A 25,144-nucleotide genomic window follows, 5' to 3' on the forward strand; every position below is an offset into this window, starting at 1 on the left:
AAGATCAGATGATTAATAAGTTTGGGCTGAAGTCCAGCTCACAGGTCCATTAGGTCCCTAAACCCATGCTGTGGTGGTTTTCCCATTCCCAGAATGTGTAACTGGGAAAGATATACCTAGAAGTTGGCCGAATCCCACATTGGTTCCCTGACCTGTGGAGCAAGGGCTCTTGTGGGTGGAGAGAGCAATGGAGGCCGTTAGAGTGGCTTCTGCCAGGGAACGCAGTGGATAAAGACAGTGTTGTGTCCCAGCAGGAACGGTCTTGAAAGATGCAGGGCTGGTGGCTCCTGTCGATCTCCCTTTAACTCTCCTGTCTGGGCAGTGCATAAGAGACAGATGGATCGTGGAGAATGACAGTTGACTATCAAAAACTTTAGGCCAAGAATTGTGTCCTTTCTTGAGCAGAATCGCACATCTCCTCATACGTGGTTTATATTTACTGATCTAGCACATGCCTTTTCTTTGGTACCTGTCCATAAAGACCACCAGAAGTTTGTTTTCCATCGGCAAGGCCAGTAGTATACTTTTACAGTTTTACCTCAATGATATATAAACTCTCGCGCTCTGTCATAACTTTGTTAGAAGGGATCTTCATCATCTGTCTCTTCCACAAAATATTACATTGGTGCACTAAATTGACATTATGCTGATTGGACTAAGTGAGCAGGAGATAGCAACCATTTGTACTCACTGATAACGCACCTGTGCATCAGAGACTGGGGAAGTAAATCCAACCAAAATCCAAGAGCCCTCGAAATTCTTGGTGAATTTTTTTAGGAGCCCAGCGGTGTGGGGCATGATGATATCCTACCACCAAGGAAGTAGAAAATGTTTAGTGGTCTTGTTTGGATTCTAGGGATGGCATATTCCTCACCTGGATGTGTTTCTCTGGCCCATGTAGCAAATGACTCTGAAAGCTGCAAGCTTGGAGTGGGGCTGGAACAGGAGAAGGCTTTCAGCAGGTCCCGACTGCTGTGCAGGCTCCTCCACCACTTAGACCATGTGATCAAGCAGACATGATGTCACCTGAGGTGCCATTAGCAGACAGGGATGCTGTCCGGAGTCTTTGTCAGCCCCTACAGGTGGATCACAGGAGAGACCTCTGGGATTTTGGAACAAGGCTCTGCCATCATCTGCAGACAACTGTTCTCCCTGTGAGAGGCGGTGCTTGGCATGCTATTGGATGTTGTTGGTTTTCTTTTACTTTAGCCTCACATTGGAACCTCAAACTGTTGTTGATTGGTTTATTCTTTGGCTTTAACTCTATTGGCTCTTTTGGGAAGGCCTGCTACCCAACTCCCAAATAAGTCATCACAGAGTCTTATTCTTTTTATAATGCTGGTCCTTAGTCTGGCTTGTTTCCAGCAGCTTTCCTTAAATTTCCTGTCTGTCTTTTGGCTCTGAATTTTTTTCTTCTTTCTTTTGTATATCTTACTTTCACTTTTACTCCATGGGTGGCTGGCCGGCTGGGTGACTGGCCCCTGACATCCTCCTCTCCTTGTTCTTTTGTTCCTTCCTGTCTTCCAGATTTCTCTTTCTATTTAGCTCTCTGCCTGCCAGCCCCACCAATCCTTGCTCCTGTCTCTCTATTGGGCGTTTAGCTCTTTATTAGACTGTCAGGTGTTTTAGACAGGCAAGACTCACAACTTCACAGAGTAGATACATAATGTAGCGTAAATAAAAGCAACACACCTTAAAATAATATTCTACAACAATTGGGCCTTCGTGGAAATTGAATGTATGACAATGGGCCGCCAAGTTACCATCTGACCTTAGCTGCCTGTCATGAGCAAGCCATGGAAGGAAGTGTGCACAGCAGCAATCCATCATCACATGGAAGTGCATGTGTGTGCTCAGGCTCAAGCAAGTTACATGAAGTTACATAAATGCCTATGGTTTCTGCTCCTGTTACAAGCCATCAATTGCCAAGCATGCTTGTACAACTTCACGGGATGTACCCTGTAACCAAGGAGGAGAATGTCCTGGTTCTTTATATTGTGTCGGTATCACCCAGAAATGGACAACTATAGTACTACTTCCCCTTTATGAGACCACCCTGAAAAACATTGGCAGAGTGAAACTGTCGTAGTGGGTGGAAGAAACTTCAGGTGTTACATATGGACATACATTTTGTTTGGAAGTAGAAATGGCCAGATGTGCAATTGTTCACTGACTCATGGGCTGTCGCCAGTGGATTGGCTGGATGGTCAGGGACTTGGAGAGAACACGATTAGAAAATCGGTGAAAAAAGACATCTAGGAAAGATGAGTGTGAATAAATGTCTCCATTGGGGGAAAGGTGTGAAGACTTGTGTCCCATGTAAATGCTCATCCAAAGGTGACTTCAGCAGAGGAGGAGTTCAGTAGCAAGTAGACTGGACGACCTGTTCTATAGACAGCATTCTTCCCTAGCCATCCCTGTCATTGCCCAGTGGGCCCATGAGCAAAGTGTCCATGGCGGCAGAGATGGAGTGTCAGAGGCCACGAAGTGTACAGCATACAGCAATTATAATTCAGATGTCAACCCACCAGGCGAATGACTCTGACGGAGATTAGTCCTGTCCACACAAGGCCTTCAGGACCATCGACTCTGGAAACTGTTGTTCACTTTAACTAAAGCAGCTTGGTGTCTCCCCAATACCTGCATTGTAGTGTGTAATCTCATGTGATGTGTATATGTAATCTCATGATTACATCTCAATCTTCTGTGTACATATATCTGTGGGTGGTCAGGAAAATGACTTCTCATTTAGCTATATAGTTTTGATATATAGAATATATACTGGGACATGGTTCATAACTGAATCTGTTTGTCCCACAAGGACTGTGGACACTTAAAAGCCTGCCTTGTTCTTTTGCTCAGACTAACTGCACACAATTACCTCAAAGCAAATCCAAACTAGACTAAAGGCTTTTTGTAAACAGATCGTGAGTTTGGAACTTTGCAGCTGTGAACAAGGTCAGAGGTGCAGATGTCCAACCTAGGTTGCTACACAAAGCACCCTAAGAAAAGCTTGCCAATTCTTCACCTTCCAGTCTGCTAGCAATAGAACCATGTCTCAAAGCTTGTCTTCCTATACCCCCCCCCCCCCCGGTCATGATCTAAATCCTGTGACCTTATTACCCTGTGCTGCGGTGGCAATGGCTCGGCTCCCATTGCTTACCCTAGGAAAGTGCTTTTGACCAATGAGAAGGAACTCTTGTAAGGAGAAGAGCTTTTAGGCTAGAGAAGAAGAAGTTAGGAGAAATTAGAAAGAGGACAGGAGAATTAGGATTGAGTCAGATCAATAAAGAGACTGAACTGGAAAGGGTCATAGTGAGAAATCCATTCACCTTCAGACATCCTGAGCCCTTCGCTGGTTGTTGCTTCCCTTCTGAACCCTGAGAAGGCCTTGGGTCTGAACCCCAAAGGTTCTCATTAGTGGAGGTCATGCACAGGCTCTGCAACATGAACTTCACTCTCTGGCTGACCTGGCTGTAGCTGCTACTCACTGCTAGGTCAGCCAACAGCAGAGACCAACACTGAGCCCAGACGTGACCCTGTTCCCCTGGTGACCAGCCAGCGACAGGTTGGCTACAGCCAGCAGTAGAGACCAACACTGAGCCCAGACATGACCCTGTACCCCGGGTGACCAGCCAGCAACAGGTTGGCTACAGCCAACAGCAGAGACCAACACTGAGCCCAGACGTGACCCTGTTCCCCGGGTGACCAGCCAGCGACAGGTTGGCTATAGCCAGCAGTAGAGACCAACACTGAGCCCAGACGTGACCCTGTTCCCCGGGTGACCAGCCAGCGACAGGTTGGCTATAGCCAGCAGTAGAGACCAACACTGAGCCCAGACATGACCCTGTACCCCGGGTGACCAGCCAGCAACAGGTTGGCTACAGCCAACAGCAGAGACCAACACTGAGCCCAGACGTGACCCTGTTCCCCCAGGGTGACCAGCCAGCTACAGGTTGGCTACAGCCAGCAGCAGAGACCAACACTGAGCCCAGACGTGACCCTGTTCCCCGGGTGACCAGCCAGCGACAGGTTGGCTACATTAGACCACTTGTTCTGTGGGAAGGAGAACAGTGTGTCCTTGCTTGTCCTTGAGCAGACACTTCCTCTGATACAGTGGGCCTTTGATCATGGAATCCTCTGGTCTTACCATGTTCATCACCATGCAGCTGGCCTTATAAAAAGACGAAATGGCCTTTTCAAGACAGTTATAGTTCCGATTAGGTGGCAGTAGCCTGGAGGACTGGGGCAGGTTCTCCAGAAGGCAATATTTGCTTTGAATTGCTGTCTAATTTGTCTAATTGCTGTCTAATATATGGTATAGTTTCTCCCATAGCCAGGATCCATGAATCCACGAATCATGGGGAATAGGAAAGGGGAATAGGTCCATTCATTATCACTCCTAGTGATCCACTAGGAAAATTTTTGCATCCCCTTTCCAGGACCTTAAATTCTGCTGGCCTAGAAGTTTTGGTTCCAGATGGGGAGTGCTCCTGCAGAAGAGCCACGACAAACATTTCATTGAAGTAGATGCTCAGACGTCTACTTTGGGCTTCTGACATTCTTAACCCAATAGGCTAAGAAAGGAATAGCAGTGTTAGGAGGGGAAATTGGATAGCTTCACAATGGAGGTAAGAAAGATGATGTCTGGAGTGCAGGAGATCCCTTAGATCATCTCTTGATGTTAATCATGTCTGGTGATTAAAGTCAATGGGAAACTGCAACAGCATAACCCAGGCAGTATGACCCAGGGCCCAGATCCTTCAGGAGTGAATGAGGAAAGAGCCAAGACCTGCTGAGGGTGGGGGAAGTACAGAATGGGTAAGGGGAAGATAGTTATAAATACCAGATAAGGCCACGTGACCAGTTGCAGAAATGAGGATTATAACTGACGCAATTGTTTCTGTCGTATCTGTTAAGAATGTGTTTGTACAGATATTTGTGTTTCCTTTTGATTTTCATCATGTGATGTAGTATCAATTAAGAGAATATCTGTGATTATCATATTTAAGTCTGAGATACTGAAAGAATGTTCCTGTTCTAAATTTATAATGTTCTTGAGGTTGTATGTTATCTGATGAAATAGATAATGCTTTTGTGATTATGTGTGGGATAGTTATATCGTGTTAGTTGTAATTATGACCTGGTTAATGTCCTCATTTGGAAATTAAGCATGACATAAGGAGATATGATTGTGTATCAAGTTGACAAGGGGTGTACTTGTGATAACTATTCTCGGTTGTGAATTTGACCATATCTGGAGTTAACTGAAATCCAAAGGGCTATGTGCACTCTACTGTGTGAGATCAGTATGTGATTTAATTTGTAATTGTATTTCTTTTATAAACTTGGGTGCCCACATGTTTAGTTCCTCAGTGTTAAGAACTGCAGTGGCCTCTTTGTTGACTTCTTTTGAGTATGTAGTGTCCTTCCCATCTCTTCCGATTAGTTTTGGTTTGAGGTTGATTTTTTCCGATATAGTGGCTACACCAGCTTGCTTCTTAGAGCCATTTGCTTGGGATATCTTTTTCTGTCCTTTGTCCCTGAGGTGAATTCTGTCCTTGATGTTAATGGGTGTTTCTTGGATGCAGCCAAAGCGTGGATCCTGTTTTTGGATCCATTTTGTTAATGTGTCTTTTTGTTGGGGAATTGAGGTCATTGATGTTGAGTTATCAGTGAGCAGTATATGTCAGATCCCGTTATTTTATCGTGAGCTGTTTTTTTTTTCTTTCCTCTTTGATTTGCTGATCTGATATTATTTATTCCTTGTGTTTTCTTGGGTGTCATTAGCCTCTTCAGGTTGAAGTTTTTCCTCTGGCACACTGGTTCTTACCTTGTGTGTTGTGTCCCCTTTGAGGGCTTGTACAGGTGTCACCTAAGACCATCAGAAGGCATAGATATTTATAATTCATAGCAGTAGCAAAATTACAGTTATAAAGTAGCAACAAAAATACTTTTATTGTTGGGTGTAATCAGACATTTCTTTCCCACCCTCCTGTTCCCAAATACCCAGCAGCCACTTCCCAAGTTAACATGGAGACTTAATATAATTATAAACACTTAAAATTGGACTTAAAATTACTTATAAATGCTCAGACTTATTACTAACTAACTTTTACATTTTACGTTAACCCATATTCCTTATTTACGCTTTGCCACATGACAGTATAGCATGCCATCTTACTCCCTCCGAGTCTGGCTGCTCTTTCCTCACTCCGCCCTTCTTCCCATCATCCTTAGTTGGGTAATCCCACCTATACTTCCTGCCTGGCTACTGCCAATCATCGTTTTGTTAAACCAATTGGAGTGACAAACCTTTACAGTGCACAAGAGGATCATCTCACAGCAGTTGGGTCAGCACAACATGAGGAGCTGCATTAAAGGCCACAGCATTAGGAAGTTTGAGAGCCACTGCTCTGTTGCCTTCTGTAGAGCTAGGTTCATAGATACAAAACTGCTTAAACTTGGCTTTATTATGGAAGCTCTTTTTTTGTCCACCTATTGTGATGGAAAATTTTCCTGGGTATAGGAGTTTGGGTTGGCATCTAAGAGTCTAAGAGTCTCTCTAGACCCTTCTGCATTTTGGAGTCTCCATTGAGAAGTGGGACATTATTCTAATGGTCTGTCTTTATGTTATTTGGTCTTGTAATACTCCTGCTTTGTTCTGTATGTTTAGTGTTTGATTGTTATGTGGCGTGGGGAGTTTCTTTCCTTGTCCTGTCTGGAGTCCTGTATGCTTCTTGCACCTTTATAGGTATTACCTTCTTTTTTTTTTAAGATTTATTTATTTATTATGTACACAATGTTCAGCCTCCATGTATGCCTTCAGGCCAGAAGAGGGCACCAGATCTCATTACAGGTGGTTGTGAGCCACCATGTGGTTGCTGGGAATTGAACTCAGGACCTCTGGAAGAGCAGTCAGTGCTCTTAACCTCTAAGCCATCTCTCCAGCCCCCAGGTGTTACCTTCTTTAGATTGGAGAAATTTCTTCTATGATTTTGTTGGAAATATTTACTGTAGCTTTGCTTTGTGTTTCTGCATTTTCCTGTATTCCTGTTATTCATAGATTTGGCCTTTTCACAGTGTGCCAGATGTCCTGGATCTTTTGTGTCTGGATTTCTTAGATTTAACATTTTCTTTGACCAGGCTATCTATTTCTTACATCTTGTCTTCAATGCCTGAGATTCTCTCTTCCATCTTTTGTATTCTGTTGGTGAGGCTTGCCTCTGAGGGTCCTGTCTGAATTTCTTAATTTTCATTTCTGGTTTTCTCTCGGTTTCAGTTTTCTTTATTGATTCTGTTTCCCCCTGCAGCTCTGGAACTGTTTTCTTCATTTTATTCCACCGTTTGTCTTTTCATAGATTTCTTTAATGAATTATTAATTTCCTTTTAGGACCTCTAACATTCATAAAGGCTAATTTGAAGTCCCTGTCTTCAAAATGTCTCTACTGTACTTCTCAGGGCCTGGTATGGTGGGGTCACTGGGCTCTAGTGGAGACACGTGCTACCTGCTGTTGATGGGGTTTTTACTCTGGCATCTTGCATCTAGGATCAGAAGAATTGTAATTCCAGGTGCTGATAGCTGGTCTTGTCTTTGTTGGGTGAATGTTTTGTCCCTTGGTTTCTGTTCCCTTTCCTGCTTCTTAGGGGAGAGTGGTGGCTGTGTGTTACCTTGTAGGGAATGCTGCTGACATTCTGATGGGTCTGACCCTGAGATTCCCTTTAGAATGTGTCTCTTGGTGTTGAAGACTGACACGTAGGGGAAGAGCTGGGCTAGAAGTGGGGCTGAGGGCTGGGAGGTTGCTGATGGGTCCCCTGAGGGAGGATTATGGGGTGTGCCTCCAGTATCTGCTTAGTCCCCTGGGAATGGGTGCAGAGAAGGGGGGAGGCCAGAACTGGTGGTCTGTTGGCTTCCAGAGACTGCCTGCTGGAGTTGGAGGCTCAGACAAAGCGATGTGGGAGAGGGGCAGTGTGGCTGCCTGTAAGAGAAGGTCTGTGACCTGCCGGAGATGGGGCAGACAGGAAGAGGACTGAGGCAGGTGGTCTGCTCCAGAGCTTGGGATGAGACTGGGGGATCGAATTGGAGAAAAGACAGATAGTGAAGGTCTGAAGAGTGCCTTCCTGCTTTCCTGGTGGTGTGGCAGGCAGGTTCCCAGGAAGTGTGCCTGCAGAAGTTGGTGGCTGTGACAGGGATGGGGTTGGGGTAAGTGTTGAGGAAGCTATAGAAGATCTGCTTGATCTGCTGGGGATGGGGCAGAGAGGCAGGTCTAGTTCTTTCTTGTGGTACTAGAGTTGGAAGCCAGGGCTTTGTGCATACTAGGAAAACACACCACCATTGGGAAGAAATGAATGACAAACAATGAGCAAAATCTCTATATTTTAACATTAAATTCCGCAGGCACTAGTAGACACTCGGCCTTGGCCTCAATTCCTGTCACTAGATAGTGAAAGGAAGCGGTCTGAAGATGTGTTTCGTGGCTGAAGGACTACGGCACAGGTTTACAAGGAGCAGTCTGAAGATGCATTACATGACAGAAGGACCACGGCACTGATTCACAGGGAGTAGTCCGAAGATGTTACGTGGTGGAGAGACCACAGCACGGGTTCACAGGGAGCAGTCTGAAGATGTGTTATGTGGCTGAAGGACCACGGCACGAGTTCACAGGGAGAAGTCTGAAGATGTGTTACATGGCAGAAGGACCATGGCATGGGTTCACAGGGAGTTGGTGTTCCACGTTTGCTTCAGATTAATTCTTTCATGTTAGTTTTCAGCACAGTCGCAGATGGGAACTGGAAGATGGAATTTCTGTAATTACTGAAGAGGAAGTAAGATCCGGGTAGCACCCAAACGTGTTCTAACTTTTCCTGTAGTTGAGAAGCACCATCAGTGAGTAGTGCCATAAACATACCTAGAAGCTGTCAGACCATCTGCTGAGTGTGAGTCAGTCCACTTAGCCAGTGTAGCTGCGATGGGGCGGGGCCTCCCATCAAGACACAGTGGAGCTTCCGCCAGCAGAAGGGCATCGTAACCAGAAAGCTCCTAAGGAAGCTTCACCACCCCTGTCTGTTAGGGATCAGCCATAGAAATGTTGCTGAAGAAGTCACTAACACCAGGCACTTTGTCAGGAACTTTCTAAGTGTGTTTTGCTTGCCAGCATTATAAGAAGGGGCTGCCATTACGATCTCCAGTCTTGTATGTAAGGAACCAGAAGCATGCTGTCATTAACTACCGTGGCAGGGATTTCACACCTAGTGCTCGGAGCGTGGCCACTGCACTCACACAGACCTTCACCCTTTGCTCCTCCTGTCCTCGCTAGATGCTTCCCTCGTCTTTCTTCTGTGGAAGCGTGTTTACTCAGGATGTAGAGCAGGTAGTGACCATTGTGGTACAACCTAGTTAGCCTCGAGTTTCTCTGAGCTGTGTCAATACGGCGTTCACTAGTTATATTCACCCCTTACATTTCAATCATATATAGTTCAGTTTCCAGACACACCTGCCATAGCGCATGGACATGTGACTAATGACCCTGTTCCGGATCAGCAGAACTAGGTTGTTCCCATCGTGCACTGTTCTGTTGGGCTAGTCTATTCTAGAGCATGATACTTTCTAGACAGCAGGAACATAGCAAAACCAAAGCCAGGATACATATAGAACGTACAGATGGCAGGGAAGCCTTAAGCCGGCATCATTCAGGCCACTTGAACTTTGATTTTTACCTTGTATTTATCTGAGAATCTTTGCCAGCATTTGATTTTGTATGAATTATTTTTCAGGTTTCACAAATGTCAGTCACACAGTCATAGCAGTGTGACATCTCTGTGTTGATGAGGGCTCTGTCTAAAATGTCAGAGGGTGCCTATTGGCTTATGCTATTGAAAAGCCTTATTTGGTTCCCCTTGAAAGAAAAATGGCAGGAGGCCATTTCTGATCCCCTTAAATATTTATAGAGGTCAGTCATTTAAAGTTGAAAAAAATCTACATTTCTTCAAAGACTTTTTGAAGTATAATTGTTCAATGATTAATGTCGCTAGAGACCACGACTTACGTGTATCAGCACAAGCCTGAAATTACCCAGGAAGCAGTGTGAGCTTTCCGCTGGTGTATGGTGACGTCATCCTCTTTGAGTTCATCCATGTGTAACCATCTGTTCTTGCCTGCTTTTTATTGTTGCATTTTACATATCATTATTTAATTATTATATTTGAAAGGCATGAGTTTCAGAGGGTGGGAATTAGGCTTGTTCTTACACTGGCATATTTGTGTGTATACTGAGGTGTATCCACTGGGGAATTGGCTCCAAGACCTTGTGAGACACTAAAATCTGGATACTCGAGTTCCTTTAGGTTGACTCATGGGGCTCACAGGTACAGGTGCCTGCTGCCAAGCCTGACAGCCCGAGTTCAATCCCTGGGACCCTATCAATTATGTATGTCTTCATATAATATCTGTGTAACATGCATTTACATGTAAATGTATGTCTATAAAATGGTATAACAGTTGCATATATCTTATATAATCCTCAGATATTTTAAATAATCTCTAGATTACTTGTAATTCCTACTACAACAGAAGTGCTCCGTAAACATGTTTTCCTGTTACGTCATAGAGAGTGACTCTGAGGGAAACATCTGTGCGTGTGTCATACAGGTGTGCGTGTGTTGTACGGGTGTGCATGTGTAGGACAGGTGTGCGTTGTCGTATGGGTGTGCATGTGTAGGACAGGTGTATGTTTTCTCTTTTAGGGGTTTTTGATATGTGGATGATTGAATCTGCAGATGAGGAACCCATGGATACTGGAAGCTGATTATATAAATATGTCATATACGTGTGTTTACAGAATTTATTACTTCATTACACATGAGATTTATTTTGTTGCTGAATAGATTATTTGTTTAACTATGTAAAGATGTGTTGCATTTGTTGTATTGCAGAATAATTGTTAACTCTATAAAGATTTGCATTTGTTTAACTATGTAAGGATGTGTTGCTGTTTTACCTTGCCTACCTAAGGTACCTGATTGGTCTAGTGAAAAGCTAAACAGCGAATAGCTAGGCAGAAGAGGGATAGGTGGGGCTGGTGGGCAGAGAGGAAAGGGGAGCCAGCCTGCCAGACATGAGGGAGGCAGAAAAGCAGGACAAACAGCAGATGAGGTAAGCAAGCCTCGGGGAAATACATGGGATGATAGAAATGGGTTGATTTACGTTTAAAAGCTGCCCAGAAACAAGCCTAAGCTAAAGCTGAGCATTCATAATTAATAGTAAGTTTTCTTGTCATGATTTGGGGGCTGACAGTCCAAGAACGCCTGCTACATGTTTTGGCCTAACTGTACATGAAATCCTTTACCTCCAGGAAGAACGAGCCCTGCTTATAAAAGAACTTTCTTCGTTTCGGGACCAAAGGGATCAACTTAAGGCAGAAGTTGAAAAATACAGAGAATGTGACCCACAAGTAGTGGAAGAGATCCGTAAGTTCATGTCTGCTTGTTCACTCTGTGTCATGGGCTCACGAGACAGCTGAGTGCTCTCAGCTCTGACACGGGAAGCATTTCTGAAGTAAAGCAGTAAACAGGCATAGAACAGTCCGGAAACAGAGAGGTCAGAGAAGGAGCACTTTGGTCTTCCCACCTCCAGGCCATGAAGAAATCTGCTATTACCGTCTAAGAAAAGGATACTAGAAATTCTAGAGCTTCCCTTATGTGTGTATCAGTGACTTCTTCCTTGTGTGTGGAGGTCAGAGGGCAGCTTACAGCAGCTGGCTCTCCTTTCACCACACGGATTCCAGGAACCCTACTCGGGTCATCAGGCTTGGTGGCAGCACCTTTTAGCCACCGAGCCATCTTGCCTGCCTTCCTTCAATTTTAAAACAGAATCTTCAAACCTTGCTATTATTAATGTATTTATAGAAACATAAAATTGAACACTTATAGATTTTAAAAAGCATATTATAACAATATAGATTTTAATTGTTAGGAAAATATGTATGACTTTTTAAAAGATCTGACATAGCACATTGACTGAGACTTTGAGAAACCTGGGACTACTTGGTACTTTGGAAGTAGCGTCAGCATAGTTGGATTATAGTTAATCCAATGTGTGGCCTAGCATACACGTGCACATGTGTGTTGTCTTTTGAGAACAAGATCTCTCTGTTCTTTATGTGGCCCAGGCTGGCCTCAGTCTCCAGAGTGCTGGGATTTCAGTACAGCCCAGGTCACCTGCCCAAGGAATCACCTATGAACATACAGTGGAGCCCACAGAGCGGAAGCTCTATTGACCCTGACTAAGAAGTCTAGAATGTAAATACGAAAGGAGAAAAGTCAGCTAAGCGGGAAAAGTGCTGCCGTACGGAAAAGTTGTGAGAGGAGCAGACCCAGTCGGAGGGTGTGAGAGTCAGATTGTCTTTCTGGGAAAACAAAAGCTTTTCAGGAACCCTTTGCAGGTACTGCCATTATGGTCCTGAGAGCAAGTCACCTGAGGGTGTGGAGCCTGGGGAGAAAACAGTCTGAAATTCTGGGGACCTTCAGGCACACTGCACAGCTGACTTCTTCCGCTGTTGAGACTGATGGAAAGTAGGCCAGCTGGCTAGTCAGCACCTCCTTTCCTCCTGCTCCTCCAGTCTTGTCACAACTTTGAGTTCACGTAGCTGTGTCGTGCCCGGCTTTAGCTGAGCACGCGATTCCATAGGGTGGCCGTGAAAGTCTGTGCAGACCTCTCTCCCTAGCCCTCTCTCACAGAGATGACTGTCTCAGAGAGCTCCGCTTCCATCTCTTGGTGAAAATCTCTGTCTCTTTATAAAATGTTTAGGTTCTAGAGACCAGCAGCACCAGCCCCCTGGTGTGCAGTGATTCCACCACTTTCCTTGGGGCACCAGTCCTCCTCCTCCTCCTCCTCCTCCTCCTCCATTTTTACTTATTTATTATGTATATTGTTCTGCCTGCATGTTTGCCTACATGCCAGAAGAGGGCTCTAGATCTCATTACAGATGGTTGTGAGTCACCATGTAGTAGCTGGGATTGAACTCAGGACCTCTGGAAGAGCAGCCAGTGCTCTTGACCTCTGAGCCCTCTCTCCAGCCCCAGAGCAGCTCTTCTTTGCTTCTATTCCATTTTTTCTCTACTTACTAGTTGTAAGTGTTCGCCCTCCTTGGTGAGGGTTTAAGATGTCCCACTTTGTGATCCTCATGGTACTGCCCCAGTGTGTCCTTGGGCAGTTGTCGTCTTCTGACATTACTTCTAGATATCACTCACCACCAGGACACTCGAGATGGAAAGCATCACACTATTGCCAGGTATCTTAGCAGGTCCCCAACAAGCTTGGGAGTAGTTTTAAAAATCCAAAATCACCTAGCAAAAAAAGTATGTTTTGTTTTCAAAGGTTGGGTTTTTTTTTCTGTCTGCATGTTTCCTTCACTGTTTATTGTTGAACCCTAAATATAAGTGTGTGTGTGTGTGTGTGTGTGTGTGTGTGTGTGTGTGTGCGTGCGCGCATGTACGTGTGAAGTGTGTTTGGAATGCAGGTCAGTATACCAGCTGTGCAGATACTTAGGAGGGTGTCACGCACAGCAAACAGGATGATCTGTCGATCAGTGCTGGACCGGAAGCAGGTCCAGCAGGGCAGAGCATTAAAACGCTTACAGCATCCGTGGGTAGAAACTCAAGAGACGTGACGGAAGGTATCACAGAGACCCATGTCAGGCTTGCTGACAGGAAGACTGTGTTTCACACGAGAGTTACACTGGATTAAGAACAGATTAGTGTATTTGAAGACATAGCAAACAGAAAACGTTAAATGTCAAGCTGGCATCCATGATCTGAGAACAACCTAGCCTAACATATGTGTAATTGAACTAAGAAAGGAGTGGAGTGCTTGTTGGACCAGGAAAATATCTGTAAAAACAATTGTTTTTAAGTTTTTATGAAGCAAATTTTACTCTGGGTACTGCCCAGGCCCCTATACCCATGCAGTAGATATTATAAATTATTCATGAAAAATTTCAATGAAAACCACAAATTCCACAGATCTAAGAACTTAAAATTGTTAGTACAGATGTCAGAAATGTCTTTAAATTTAAACTTTATTAAATTTAAACAACTTTACTAGGTTCTAACTTCTGACCCCAAATGGTAATGTGCTTTTTTATAATGAAGACTTTCAGAGGATTTCAGCTATCAGGTTAGTGCAGAAAGAATTGGATTCAAGGATTATGTGTTTTATAAATTGATTTTAATAGGATTTAACTCAACAGCAAGCTCCCATAGCCACTTTCCAACACTCAGTCTTATCCAGGCTATCTTTGATTCATGTGGGATACACTTTCCTGATAATAGTTCATGTAGACATGCTTATATATTATCTATTTCTTAAAACAGTGCCTGTAGCAAATGAATGGATCTAGAAAAACATCATATTTGAGTGAGGTAACACAGACCAGGCCCAGAAAGACAAATATTGTACATACTCACTCATAAGTAGCTTTTAGACATAAAGCAAAGAAAACCAGCCTACAATTCACAGCCCCAGAGAACCTAGACAACAATGAGGACCCCAAGAGAGACATATATGGATCTAATCTACATGGGAAGTAGAAAAAGATAAGATCTCCTGAGTAAATTGGGAGCACGGGGACCATGAGAAAAGGTAGAAGTGGAGGAGTGAGGAAGGGAGGGAAGCAGAAAAAAAAACATAGAGCTCAATAAAAATCAATTTTAAAAAATGCCTGTAGGAAATATTTGTAGTTCAGCAAATATTCCAGTTAGATAAATGATTTCATTTACAAATTTAATTTTGAGTAACCAGGGAAGTAAGGCCAACGTAATAGTCTTATGTAGTACTATTTTTAGCCACTTCAAGCACTATTTGAACAAAAACTAGATAAAACTAGGGGTAGAAACTAAATTCCCGCAAACATACTTGAAAGTAAGTCAGGTGTGGTGTCCCATGCTGCTTGGAAGGCTGAGGGACAGAGATTGAAAGGTCAAGACCAGCCTGGGCAACTTCAACCCTGGTTTCTTGTTATTGTTGTTGATTTTGTTTTTGTTCTTTTTTTCCCCCTTTCGGGTTTTTGAAGCAGGGTTCCTCTGTGAAGCCCTGGCTGTCCTGGAACTTGCTTTGTAGACCAGACTGGCCTCAAACTTAGAGATCAACTTGCCCCAGCCTCTTGAGTTCTAGAATTAAAGGTACAGTGCCATCGTCACCACTGCCTGGCTGCTACGTTATATTTTAAGTGTGCAGTTTTGTTTTTAAAAAAAGTTATAAGACATGCAAAGAAACAAGAAATGTTCCCCACAAGCCACAGTTAAAGTCCTCAGTAAAAACTCTGTTAAGCTTAACAGACAGACATTTTAGTGAGTTGTTCTCAATGTCCACTGAAGGAGACCTGTCTAAAAAGTAAAGACAGGCCTAAGGGTATCTCACAGAGAAGATAATATTATTAAAGAAACCGAAATCAGACCAGAAGAGCCAAGTGGGAACTCTGGAGTCTAAAGCTGCAGTAACTGTAGTGGCAGAGGATTGAGCCAGCTGCAGAGAGAACCAGCAGGTTGGAAGGTGGTTCAACAGGAATTTCCTGATCTGAGGAAGAACGAACAACCAGGAAGCAGTTCCAGATTCTCAGGCCTGTACCACATCACCATCAAATTGGCCTAAGGACAACTTTGGAAGTAGCAAAAAAGAAGCAAGTCATCACAATTGGGGATCTTCGCTAAAATTAACTGCTGTTTCTACTTAGAAAATAGAGAGGCCAAAAGCACAGGAGGAGAACATGTTCAAAATACTGAAGGAAAGCTGTCAATCAAGGTTTCTGTATCTAGAAACAGTTCCTTCAGAGATAACAAGCAAAGTAAAAGATCCTCGTGTGAACAACTACTAGCTTATACCCGACCTTAGAACCTAATTTGGTCAATATAAAGAAATAAATGACCAGTGGTTTAAGTAAACAGACAATATACATACTTCTGTATATTTACTTTTCTGATTTAGGACTTAGTTGTACAAGCAGCACTGTCTGGCAATGACCACACAGTATATAAAATACAGTCTGTGGCAATACTGGCATAACTTGGAGGGTGGACATGGTGTGTATATACAGCAGGGGAAACCGTATGGAAATTGGGTTGACAAGCATTAATTTTGGGACTATTGAAGGACAATAGGGACATTTGCCATGGCGCCTTAGCTCCTCTCTGCTGCGGTGATGAAAGACACCAGGACCCAGGACAGCCTGGGAATGAGCGTTTACCTTGGCTTGGGGTCCACAGGGAGAGTCCCTAATGATGAGGGAGGCCTGACAGTGGAAAACAGCCTTGACTGGAAGGGGGATGAGGGTATAAACTCCCACAGCCCTCCCAGTGATGGACTTCCTTTAGCCAGGCTCCACTTTTGAAGGGTTCCATAACCGCCGCAAACAGTGCCACCAGCTGGGCACTAAGTGTTCAAATAGAAGAGATTGAGAGAAAAAATTTTCACTCAAAGCACCACACATGGGAAATGACAAAATGTTATGTAAATCACATCATAATTATACTAAGTGAAAATGGCTTGTTTTCCAATTAAAAGGTTAGGAAGGCCAAAATTGAAGGAAACAAGTAAGCTAATTATATACCACCTACAAGAGACTCATATTTAAAGACTAAAATATGTCGAAAGTAAAAGGCTAGAGAAGACTTGGAAACAGTAATTGAAAGAGGTCATAGCAGCTAAACTAAGAGCAAGGAAAAGACTGAGACGTTATTGCTAGTGTTGAGAGGTGCAGTTTGCAATGATGGTGAAGGGTCAGCAGGTCCAAGTTATGGGCGTGCATGGCTGTAGAGTTCGAATGAGAAATGTCTCCCTCAGGCTCCTGCATTTGAACCCTGGTTCCCAGCTGATGCCCCTCTTCGGCAGGTTGAGAAGCTGTGGCCTAACTGGAGGAAGTTTGATGGGAGATAAATTCTCACTATGTAGTCCATGCTGGCCTCAAATTTGAGATCCTCCTGCTTCAGTCTCTCATCTGCCGAAGACAGCCATGTACCGATACACCTGTATAAGATTACAGATTTAAAATATCAAATAAAATAAATATTTTCTCCTATGGGATTACCTTTTTGCCTCTAAATTTTGTTTCTTTGTTTCTTTTTGAGACAGAGTCCCACTGTGTAGCTCTGGCTGCCTTAGAACGCACTATGTAGACCAGTCTGACCTGAACTTAGCAGAGATCCTCGTGCCTCTGCCTTCCAAGTGCTGGGATCACAGATGTGAACCACCATGCCTGGCTTTATTTCTAAAATTTTTAGAAGTGAAGATTTATCGTAGCCTAAGAATATATAGAGTAAGCTGGGCAGTGGTCATGCACATCTTTAATCCCAGCACTTGGGAAGCAGAGACAGGTAGATCTCTGTGAGTTCAAGTCCAGCCTGGTCTACAGAGTAAGTTCCAGAATAACCAGAGCTACACAGAAAAACTCTGCCTTGAAAAACAAACAACAAACAAAAAGCAAAATAGAAGAATATATAGAATAAAACTCTTACCAATAAATTGTTTTATCATTTTGGTATGGTAAGTTGAGCAACATCTCATTTAAACATGTCCTTTATGGGATGGGTATCTCAGAGGTTAAAAATGCTGGCTGCCAGGCCTGCCAGCCTGGTGGACGGAGACAACTGGCTGCTGCAAGGGCGCCCTGTGCCCTCACACCTGAGCTGTGCCCCCCACACACACAATAAGTAAATAAACAAAGATATAAAATAGCCTTGTGCTTTAAAGAAGTGGTGTGTGGTGATGAACGTTTAGAAAGGGAAGTTGTTCACGCTGACTTTCTGTTCTTTCCTAACAATTGCAAAGACCTAAAGTTTTCTCGAGCATTTGAGCATGTTTTTAAAATACAATGTTATAACACTCTCTGAGCTTTTTCATGGTAATTTATAATATATGTGTAACTTATAATACTTTGTTGTATATTTCTAGAGGGTCGGAGCTAGTTTTGTATGTATCAATATACATGTCATTTTATCTTTTTTTCTTCCAGGTCAAGCAAATAAAGTAGCCAAGGAAGCTGCCAACCGATGGACAGGTAGGTGCTGCAGAGGCACTAGATAGTAGCAAAGGCTCCCCTGTGGTATGCAGTTTCGGTAATACACCAAAGATATTACTGAATCCTCTTACTAAAGTGTCTCTGTGAATCCCTACGCCCGGTTCCTGATCACTGATCTTGCGTATCTAAGGGTGTGGTTGAAGTCCCTGTAGTTTTGCTTTTCTGTGGTGCTGGGGATGGAGCTCAAGGCCTCGCACATGCCAGGAGAGTGCCCTCCCTTGATAAATATCTGCAACCTGCAGTCATGTATCTGACTTTATAATCCCCTTTGGGATTTCACAGACTCCTGAAGGTCTGTCTTCTGGAAAACAAGAAGAGCTAAGGTGTTTTGTGGATGCTTTGCTGCTCACAGTGTGGTGTCTTCTCGCCTTATCTCTGTGGGAAACTTCAAGCTAGTCGTGAATGTTGTTCCTCAATTGAAGCAAGGCCACATGTGTTGTGCAGCAGGAAGTAGGCTCTGCTGTTTGATTCCTCTCTGTGAGCCTCTTTCTTTTTCTGATCTACACCAGAGATATTCTAAGACAGAGGGTTAATGAGCACTGGCGCCAGGTGTGGCTTCACATCTGGGAGACTGAGGCCAGAAGACCACAAGTACGGCCAGCTGGGCTACATCGTGAGGGTCCATCCTGTCAGGCCTACTCTCCCACAAATGCGTTATGTGTGTCCTAAAGTTTAGGAGAAAGTTAGTAATGATTGTTGTGATTTATAGACAAGTATGATCAATAATACTAAACCTGCCAGAAAGAGGCACTGATGTTTTCCAGTGTTTAATAATAAGCTGGTGGTGGTTGAGTTTCTCTACCTGGTCAGAGTCTAATTCCTCCCATGTGTTGGTCATTGTCATTGTGCTCCCATGGGAGAAGGGTACGCACAGGGGAAGCAGAGAGGGAGAGAACATGTGGGGACTGCTGAGTCTCAGGTCAGCCTCTGGGAGACAGGCATGTGTGCCAGGCTTCCTGCTGCCAGGCCCATCCTGCTTTTCACAGAAGATTCAAACCTCATTTTCACTAATAAATAGAAAATATTAATGAAATTCTCCTTGGGCTCCTGTAAAGCTGTAGAAGTGAGTGAGGTTCACATTGTGAGACGTGGTGACACAGGTGATTCATGTCTGCAATCCCAGCACTGGGGGAGGCGAGGAAGTCAGAGTCCAAGGCCAGTCTTAGCGAGGTGATGGCTTTAAGACTAACCTAGGCCACATAAAAATAATAATGATAAAAATGTGTATTACATAGGTCTGAGAAATAGAGAATTCTGAGGTGAAAATAAAGCAAGTGTCCGTGTGGATTGAAGATAGGATGGGCGGAGCTAACATGGGCAGGAGTTGAGAGGTCAGGTCCACCTAACTGAGGATGCACAGGATGGAAGGTGAGAACGGACTCTGACCTCCATACGTGCACCATGATACACACGTGCTCAGCCTCCCCCAACCAACACAACATAAATAAAAGTTCATGATTCATGATTGTCCTCCAGTGGTTTGCAGGGACACAGCCCTCACACAGTAGGAGCAGCAGAATGCGCTGTGGCAGAAGGAAGTCACTCAGCTCCTCGCTTGCTCTGTGACCCTTTGAACTCCTCAGAACTGGCTCCTCATCTGTCTCTGAATAATCCCACCTCAAGTTTGGAGGGGCTTAAGTAAGAGTCTGCAAGCACTTCAGCATGGTGTTTAGACATCCGTCTCCTTTCTGTGGTTCCCCGAAGCACTGTAAATTCTGGCTATTAAGTCATTACAAATTGTTTCCCAATTAATAATAAACTCACAAAATTGTCATTAGAAAAATTTTTGTAAGAACATTTTTCTCCTTTGAGGTTAGCTGCCCAAAAAAACAAACAAAAACAAAGCAAAAAAAAACCAAAAAGCAAACAAAAAAATCATGAGAGTTTGAAAAGCCTGTGGAAGGGATGTTCTTATGGTAACAGAAGTAGCTGTTCAGAACTGTTTCCCAGCCCAGGATGGAGCTCAGGTGGCTGCTTAGCTGTGCAGAGTGGGGTTGGTGGAGTAGGTAGAGGTGGAAGCAGGAGGGTCAGAAGGTCAAGGTCATTCTACCCAACTTGGGCTAATGAGACTTTAAAGTATTTCCACTTAAGGCTCCAGCTAACTCTTCTCACATAAGCATTGTTAGAAAAAGATGAAGAGATAAAGAGAGTTACATCTCAGAACACATCCCTGATTTCGAAACAATAGAAAAGATCAGTGTTGTTTATACAAAAAACCTCAGGTATCAATTAATGTCAGATTTAATTTTACCTAGCAATGTCCTTGAATTGTTTCTGGAACTGTGACTCTCCAGACCAGAGAGGTGTTCTTATAGAGGACCAACGTTTAGTTCCCAGCACCTACATGAAGGCTCATAACCCGTGTGATGCCAGTCCCAAAGTATCCAACACACTTTCCTGGCCTCCAAAGGCTCCTGCGTGCATGTGGCATAAATTCATGCAGGCGCATGCACATACACATAAAAATAGTAAATACATTTTGCTTTATTTTGTTTTTTAAAACAAAGTTTCTCTGCACAGCCCTATCAGTCCTGGAACTCACTCTGTAGACCAGGCTGGCCTTAAACACACAAAGATCCCTCTTCCTTTGCCTCCTGAGTGCTTGGATTAAAGATGTGCATCACCACTACCTGGCTGAAAATAGATTTTTTAAAAATACAATATAATCTGAGTGTGCTCTCCCAAGAACTCCTCCCTACCTCCCCACCCACCCAGTCCTCACCCTTACTTTCTCCCTCTCATTAGGAGACTAGTGGTATCTAGAAAACAAAAACAAAAACAAACCAGAATAGGACAAAACAGACGAACAGAAGAAGAGCCAAAGGAAAAGTTCAAGCACATAGATACAGAATTTGCCCACACAGAAATCCCATAAAAACAAAACCAGAAACCAAAATATGTAATATTTTTAAAAAAAGAATATCTATTGTTTAATAACACAACATGTTAGTTTATAGAATGAGAGATTGCAGCCAGGTGGTGGTGGCACACACCTGTAATCCTAGCACTCAGGAGGCAGAGGCAGGAGGATCTCTATGAGTTTGCGGCCAGCCTGGTCTACAAAGCAAGTTCCAGGACAGCCAGGGATGCACAGAAAAATTCTGTCTTGAAAAAAACCCTGTCAACAAAAAATAAATAAAAAGAAAAAAAAGGGTTTTAAATATAGTTGAACTGTATCTTATTTATGTTTTGTGATACTTCACATCTTATTTAACCAATTACATCTTAATAAATTCAGGTACTAGAGACTTAGTGACTTAGTTTTCTGTGCTAGGAATCCAAAGGCATCACTGCAAAATCTTACACTGACATTTGTTGTACAAGGAGCGGGCCTGCTTTTGGTCCCAGTGCCCAGCTAGCTTACACCCGAAATAACCACACAGAAATTGTATTAATTAAATTACTGCCTGGTCCATTAGCTCTAGCCTCTTATTGGCTAACTCTCATATCTTGATTTAACCCATTTCTAATAATCTGTATTGCTACTTGACTATTACTTACCGGCATGAGTCTAGCCAGCGTCAATCTTGGGCAGGAGAATCATAGCGTCTGCCACACTTCCCTTCTTCCCAGCATTCTGTTCTGTCTACTCCGCCCTCCTAAGGGCTGCCCTATCAAAAGTCCAAGGCAGTTTCTTTATTTAAACAATGAAAGCAACACAAATACAGAAGGACCTCCTACGCCAGATATTGAGTATAAAGCCATATTAACTAACAGGAATTAAGACTTACAAACAAGTCTTAAGGTTGTTTCCTTTAAAAGAATAGTCTCTGTCCACTTATAAAATTATATATAATAGGAGAAGTATTTGATAGGGAATGCGATGTCAGGATTATATATGGCACCAGCCTAATAAGGCAGCCCTCCAGTGGCCTGCGGAAGGCTTGACCAGCACCTTTGAACTGACCCCTACGCACCACAGGGTGGCTTTTGTTGGTCATTTGTTTTTAGTCTTTGAATGTTTTCTTGTCCTTAAGGAGACCTAGCAGCTCCTTTCTTCGGAGCCATCGAAAGCTACTTTGTGCCACATTCTTTTTCCAACCCAGGTCACGGTGTCTTCCCACAGCCACCTCTGCCACGTGTGCAGTGCACAAGTGCTGTCTCCCGTCTCACACTCTGCCGTGTGTACAGTGCACGAGTGCTGTCTCCCGTCTCACCTCCGGGCTGTAATTGGCCAGGCTTTCCTCACTGCACTCTCTGATAAAATTAACATAACTCATGGACGACCTCATGCTGGTTGCTAGAATTCTCATGTTATAAAAAGCTAAGATTCTTTTTAGATTGTTATGAAGAATAAATTCATTTAAATATCTGTTGGCATTCTGTAACACATTCTTACCAAAACAGTGACAGTTTGCTAGCACTATTGATTCTTTTTCTAAGAAGACTTTATATATATGTGTGTATAATATATATACATATATATATATGTATATATAAATTAACTAGACCCAAAGCCTATCCAATCTACTCTTCTACCCATCTGGGGTCCAGCACTGTCTGTTCCTCTCAAGCTAGTAGTACTTAACTCTAGAAAGAAAATAGAATTCTAAAATTTATGTTTACTTAATACTTAGAATTGTACTTCCACAAAGATAGTCTATTGATGAAAGCTGTAATCCCGTGCACAGGTTTGCTGGATGGGTGGCAGAGTGTATACTTAGAGTAGTTTGGCGACAGAGACGACTGTCACCAGAAGGCCTAGGTCCTGCCCTCTGCCGGATGCTGGTCTCTCACGGTGTCTGAGTCGTAAAGAAGCGTGTGCTCAGGCTCCACCCTAATGACCCCATTCTAGCTCCGTCATTCTTTTAAAGGTTCTGTCTCCAGAACATTTAAGGTGGTGTGGCTGGTGGCTGGAAGGAGTTAGGACATGATATAGCCGTGGCACTCAGGAAGAACTTGTTTCAATTTTTCATTCATTTTTACAACTAGTGCAGAGCACTCTAGCAGACTTGGAAACTTACGCCCTTGTTCTTGTGTTTGTGGACAGCATTTTAATTATAAATCATAATAGATGAGAACTGTATAGAATTGAGGGGTTGGGGGACTGTTATTCTTACCCCAGGGGCAGTTATACGTGGGCACCGTCCTGCTTACCCCAGGGGCAGTTATATGTGGGCACCGTCCTGCTTACCCCAGGGGCAGTTATACGTGGGCACCGTCCTGCTTACCCCAGGGGCAGTTATACGTGGGTACCGTCCTGCTTACCCCAGGAGCAGTTATATGTGGGTACCGTCCTGCTTCAGGGGCAATTATATGTGGGCACCGTCCTGCTTACCCCAGGAGCAGTTATACGTGGGTATCGTCCTGCTTACCCCAGGGGCAGTTAGACATGGGCACCGTCCTGCTTACCCCAGGGGCAGTTATACGTGGGCACCGTCCTGCTTACCCCAGGGGCAGTTATACGTGGGCACCGTCCTGCTTACCCCAGGGGCAGTTATACGTGGGTACCGTCTGCTCCTCTTGCTCCCCAGCAGTGATGCTGAGGCGTAGGCATTGACCCCTGTTGTTACTGCACTGGATGAAGATCCGTGTCTGGAGACCTTTGTGTACAGTCTGGGGTTCTCCCTGTAGGGTATGAAGACACATCTGTTTCTGTGTTAGTTTAAGAGGAAAACCTTTTCCTGTCCTCTTGCCCAGTCCCTCGGGCTGGTCTGCTTGTCTGGAAGCCATTACTCTGAGGAGGACAGAGGTCTGAAGAGAAAGTGCTCCCTTTGGGAGCAAGGCCAGCTGCCGTTGCTGAGGTGGTGCAGCCTGAGCTCTGGTAGAAATGCGGGAAGACTCCAGGAAGCTGCCCGTCTGCATTCTTACTTGACTGTATCAGAGAGTGATGGAAGCATAGTACCAATGCAGATGATTAGGTTATGGTGTTTGATGATTGTGCTTTTAATTCTCAAAGACATTTTAAATTTTTTTTTATAGATAACATATTTGCAATAAAATCCTGGGCCAAAAGAAAATTTGGACTTGAAGAAAATAAAATTGACAAAAACTTTGGAATTCCAGAAGACTTTGACTACATAGACTAAAATGTTGGATGATAAAGGATTTGCGAGCTCTTAAATCGTCAAGTCTTAAAAATTATCTAACTAATGCTGCCGAATTTCCATCTATCTGTTAACTGTTTTTCATTTTACAATTTTAAATAAAGTATAAAATAAGGATGTTTCTTGTCCCTTTTTGGTAACCATATTACACATTGTGCTCATGAAAGTGCTCATTAAGGCAGGGCAGTTCATGCAAAGTCCCCACCCCCGTCAAGTAAGGTGTGCACAGGATTCTTAAAAAGCAAAGCCATGGCTTGATGGAGCTTTTAAATTTCATTCAAATATTAAATGCCCTGTTGCAAAGACAGACACACACACACATACACACACAGTCAGAAATAACATTTAAAACAAAAGGGCTGTTTCACTGTACCTCAGAATTTGGTGGAAACGGATGTGACTGGCATCCAGTCTGCTGCACCAGCTTTGCAAACTGCAAACAGGAAAGTATTCCTTCGGTTTAGAATTGCATTGCAATTCCTCAGACACGAAGACTGCTTTGTCGTAATGTTTGCTACCTTTCTACTGGAAAGAACATGGCCCATTGTCGTGATGTATGTCCTTATGTTCCTTGACATAACACGCATAGTCATGTGAGTGCCTGCCCCCGGCCCAGCTATGGAAAGGAAAAGGCTCAGCTTAGCCTTCTGGAGCATCTGCAGACTTAAAGACAAAAGCAGTATGGTTAGGCCCACGACACCACACTGGCCTCAATATCTTCACACTGTCCAGCGCTGCCATTCTTTCAAGTAACTTGAGTTAAGTGCTCCATATGTCTGAAATGACCCAAGTGGCGTCCAGGCCATTTGCTTGTGAATCAGGCCTTTGTATTTTCAGGAGTTGCTCTGGACCTGCTTAATCCCTTCCTGGCTGTGGGCAGTGCGAATTGGTCTATCTTTCTTTGTTCTTGAGACCATCACTGGATGAATTGGATGTGTGAAATAGAAGCACAGAGCTTTGCATGTCCCTCATACTTTTAGTCACAGCACTTGGGATACTGAGGCAGAAGGATTGCCTTGAGTTCGAGAC

The 25,144-nt window shown here is 43.7% G+C and overlaps 1 protein-coding gene across 1 annotated transcript in view; it reads left to right on the forward strand.

Annotated features, from left to right (window-relative positions):
- Positions 1–24,232, forward strand: part of Mnd1 (meiotic nuclear divisions 1) — a 53,487-nt gene extending 29,255 nt beyond the window's left edge. The window contains exons 6-8 of the mRNA XM_048424726.3: positions 11,352–11,466; positions 18,003–18,047; positions 23,991–24,232. Coding sequence (XP_048280683.1) covers positions 11,352–11,466; positions 18,003–18,047; positions 23,991–24,097 — 267 coding nt within the window. The 3' untranslated portion in view covers positions 24,098–24,232. The remainder of the gene's footprint in view (positions 1–11,351; positions 11,467–18,002; positions 18,048–23,990) is intronic.
- Positions 24,233–25,144: the final 912 nt, after the last annotated feature.

This window comes from Myodes glareolus, chromosome 20, assembly GCF_982192425.1.
Source record: "Myodes glareolus chromosome 20, mMyoGla1.1, whole genome shotgun sequence".
NCBI lineage: Eukaryota > Metazoa > Chordata > Mammalia > Rodentia > Cricetidae > Myodes > Myodes glareolus.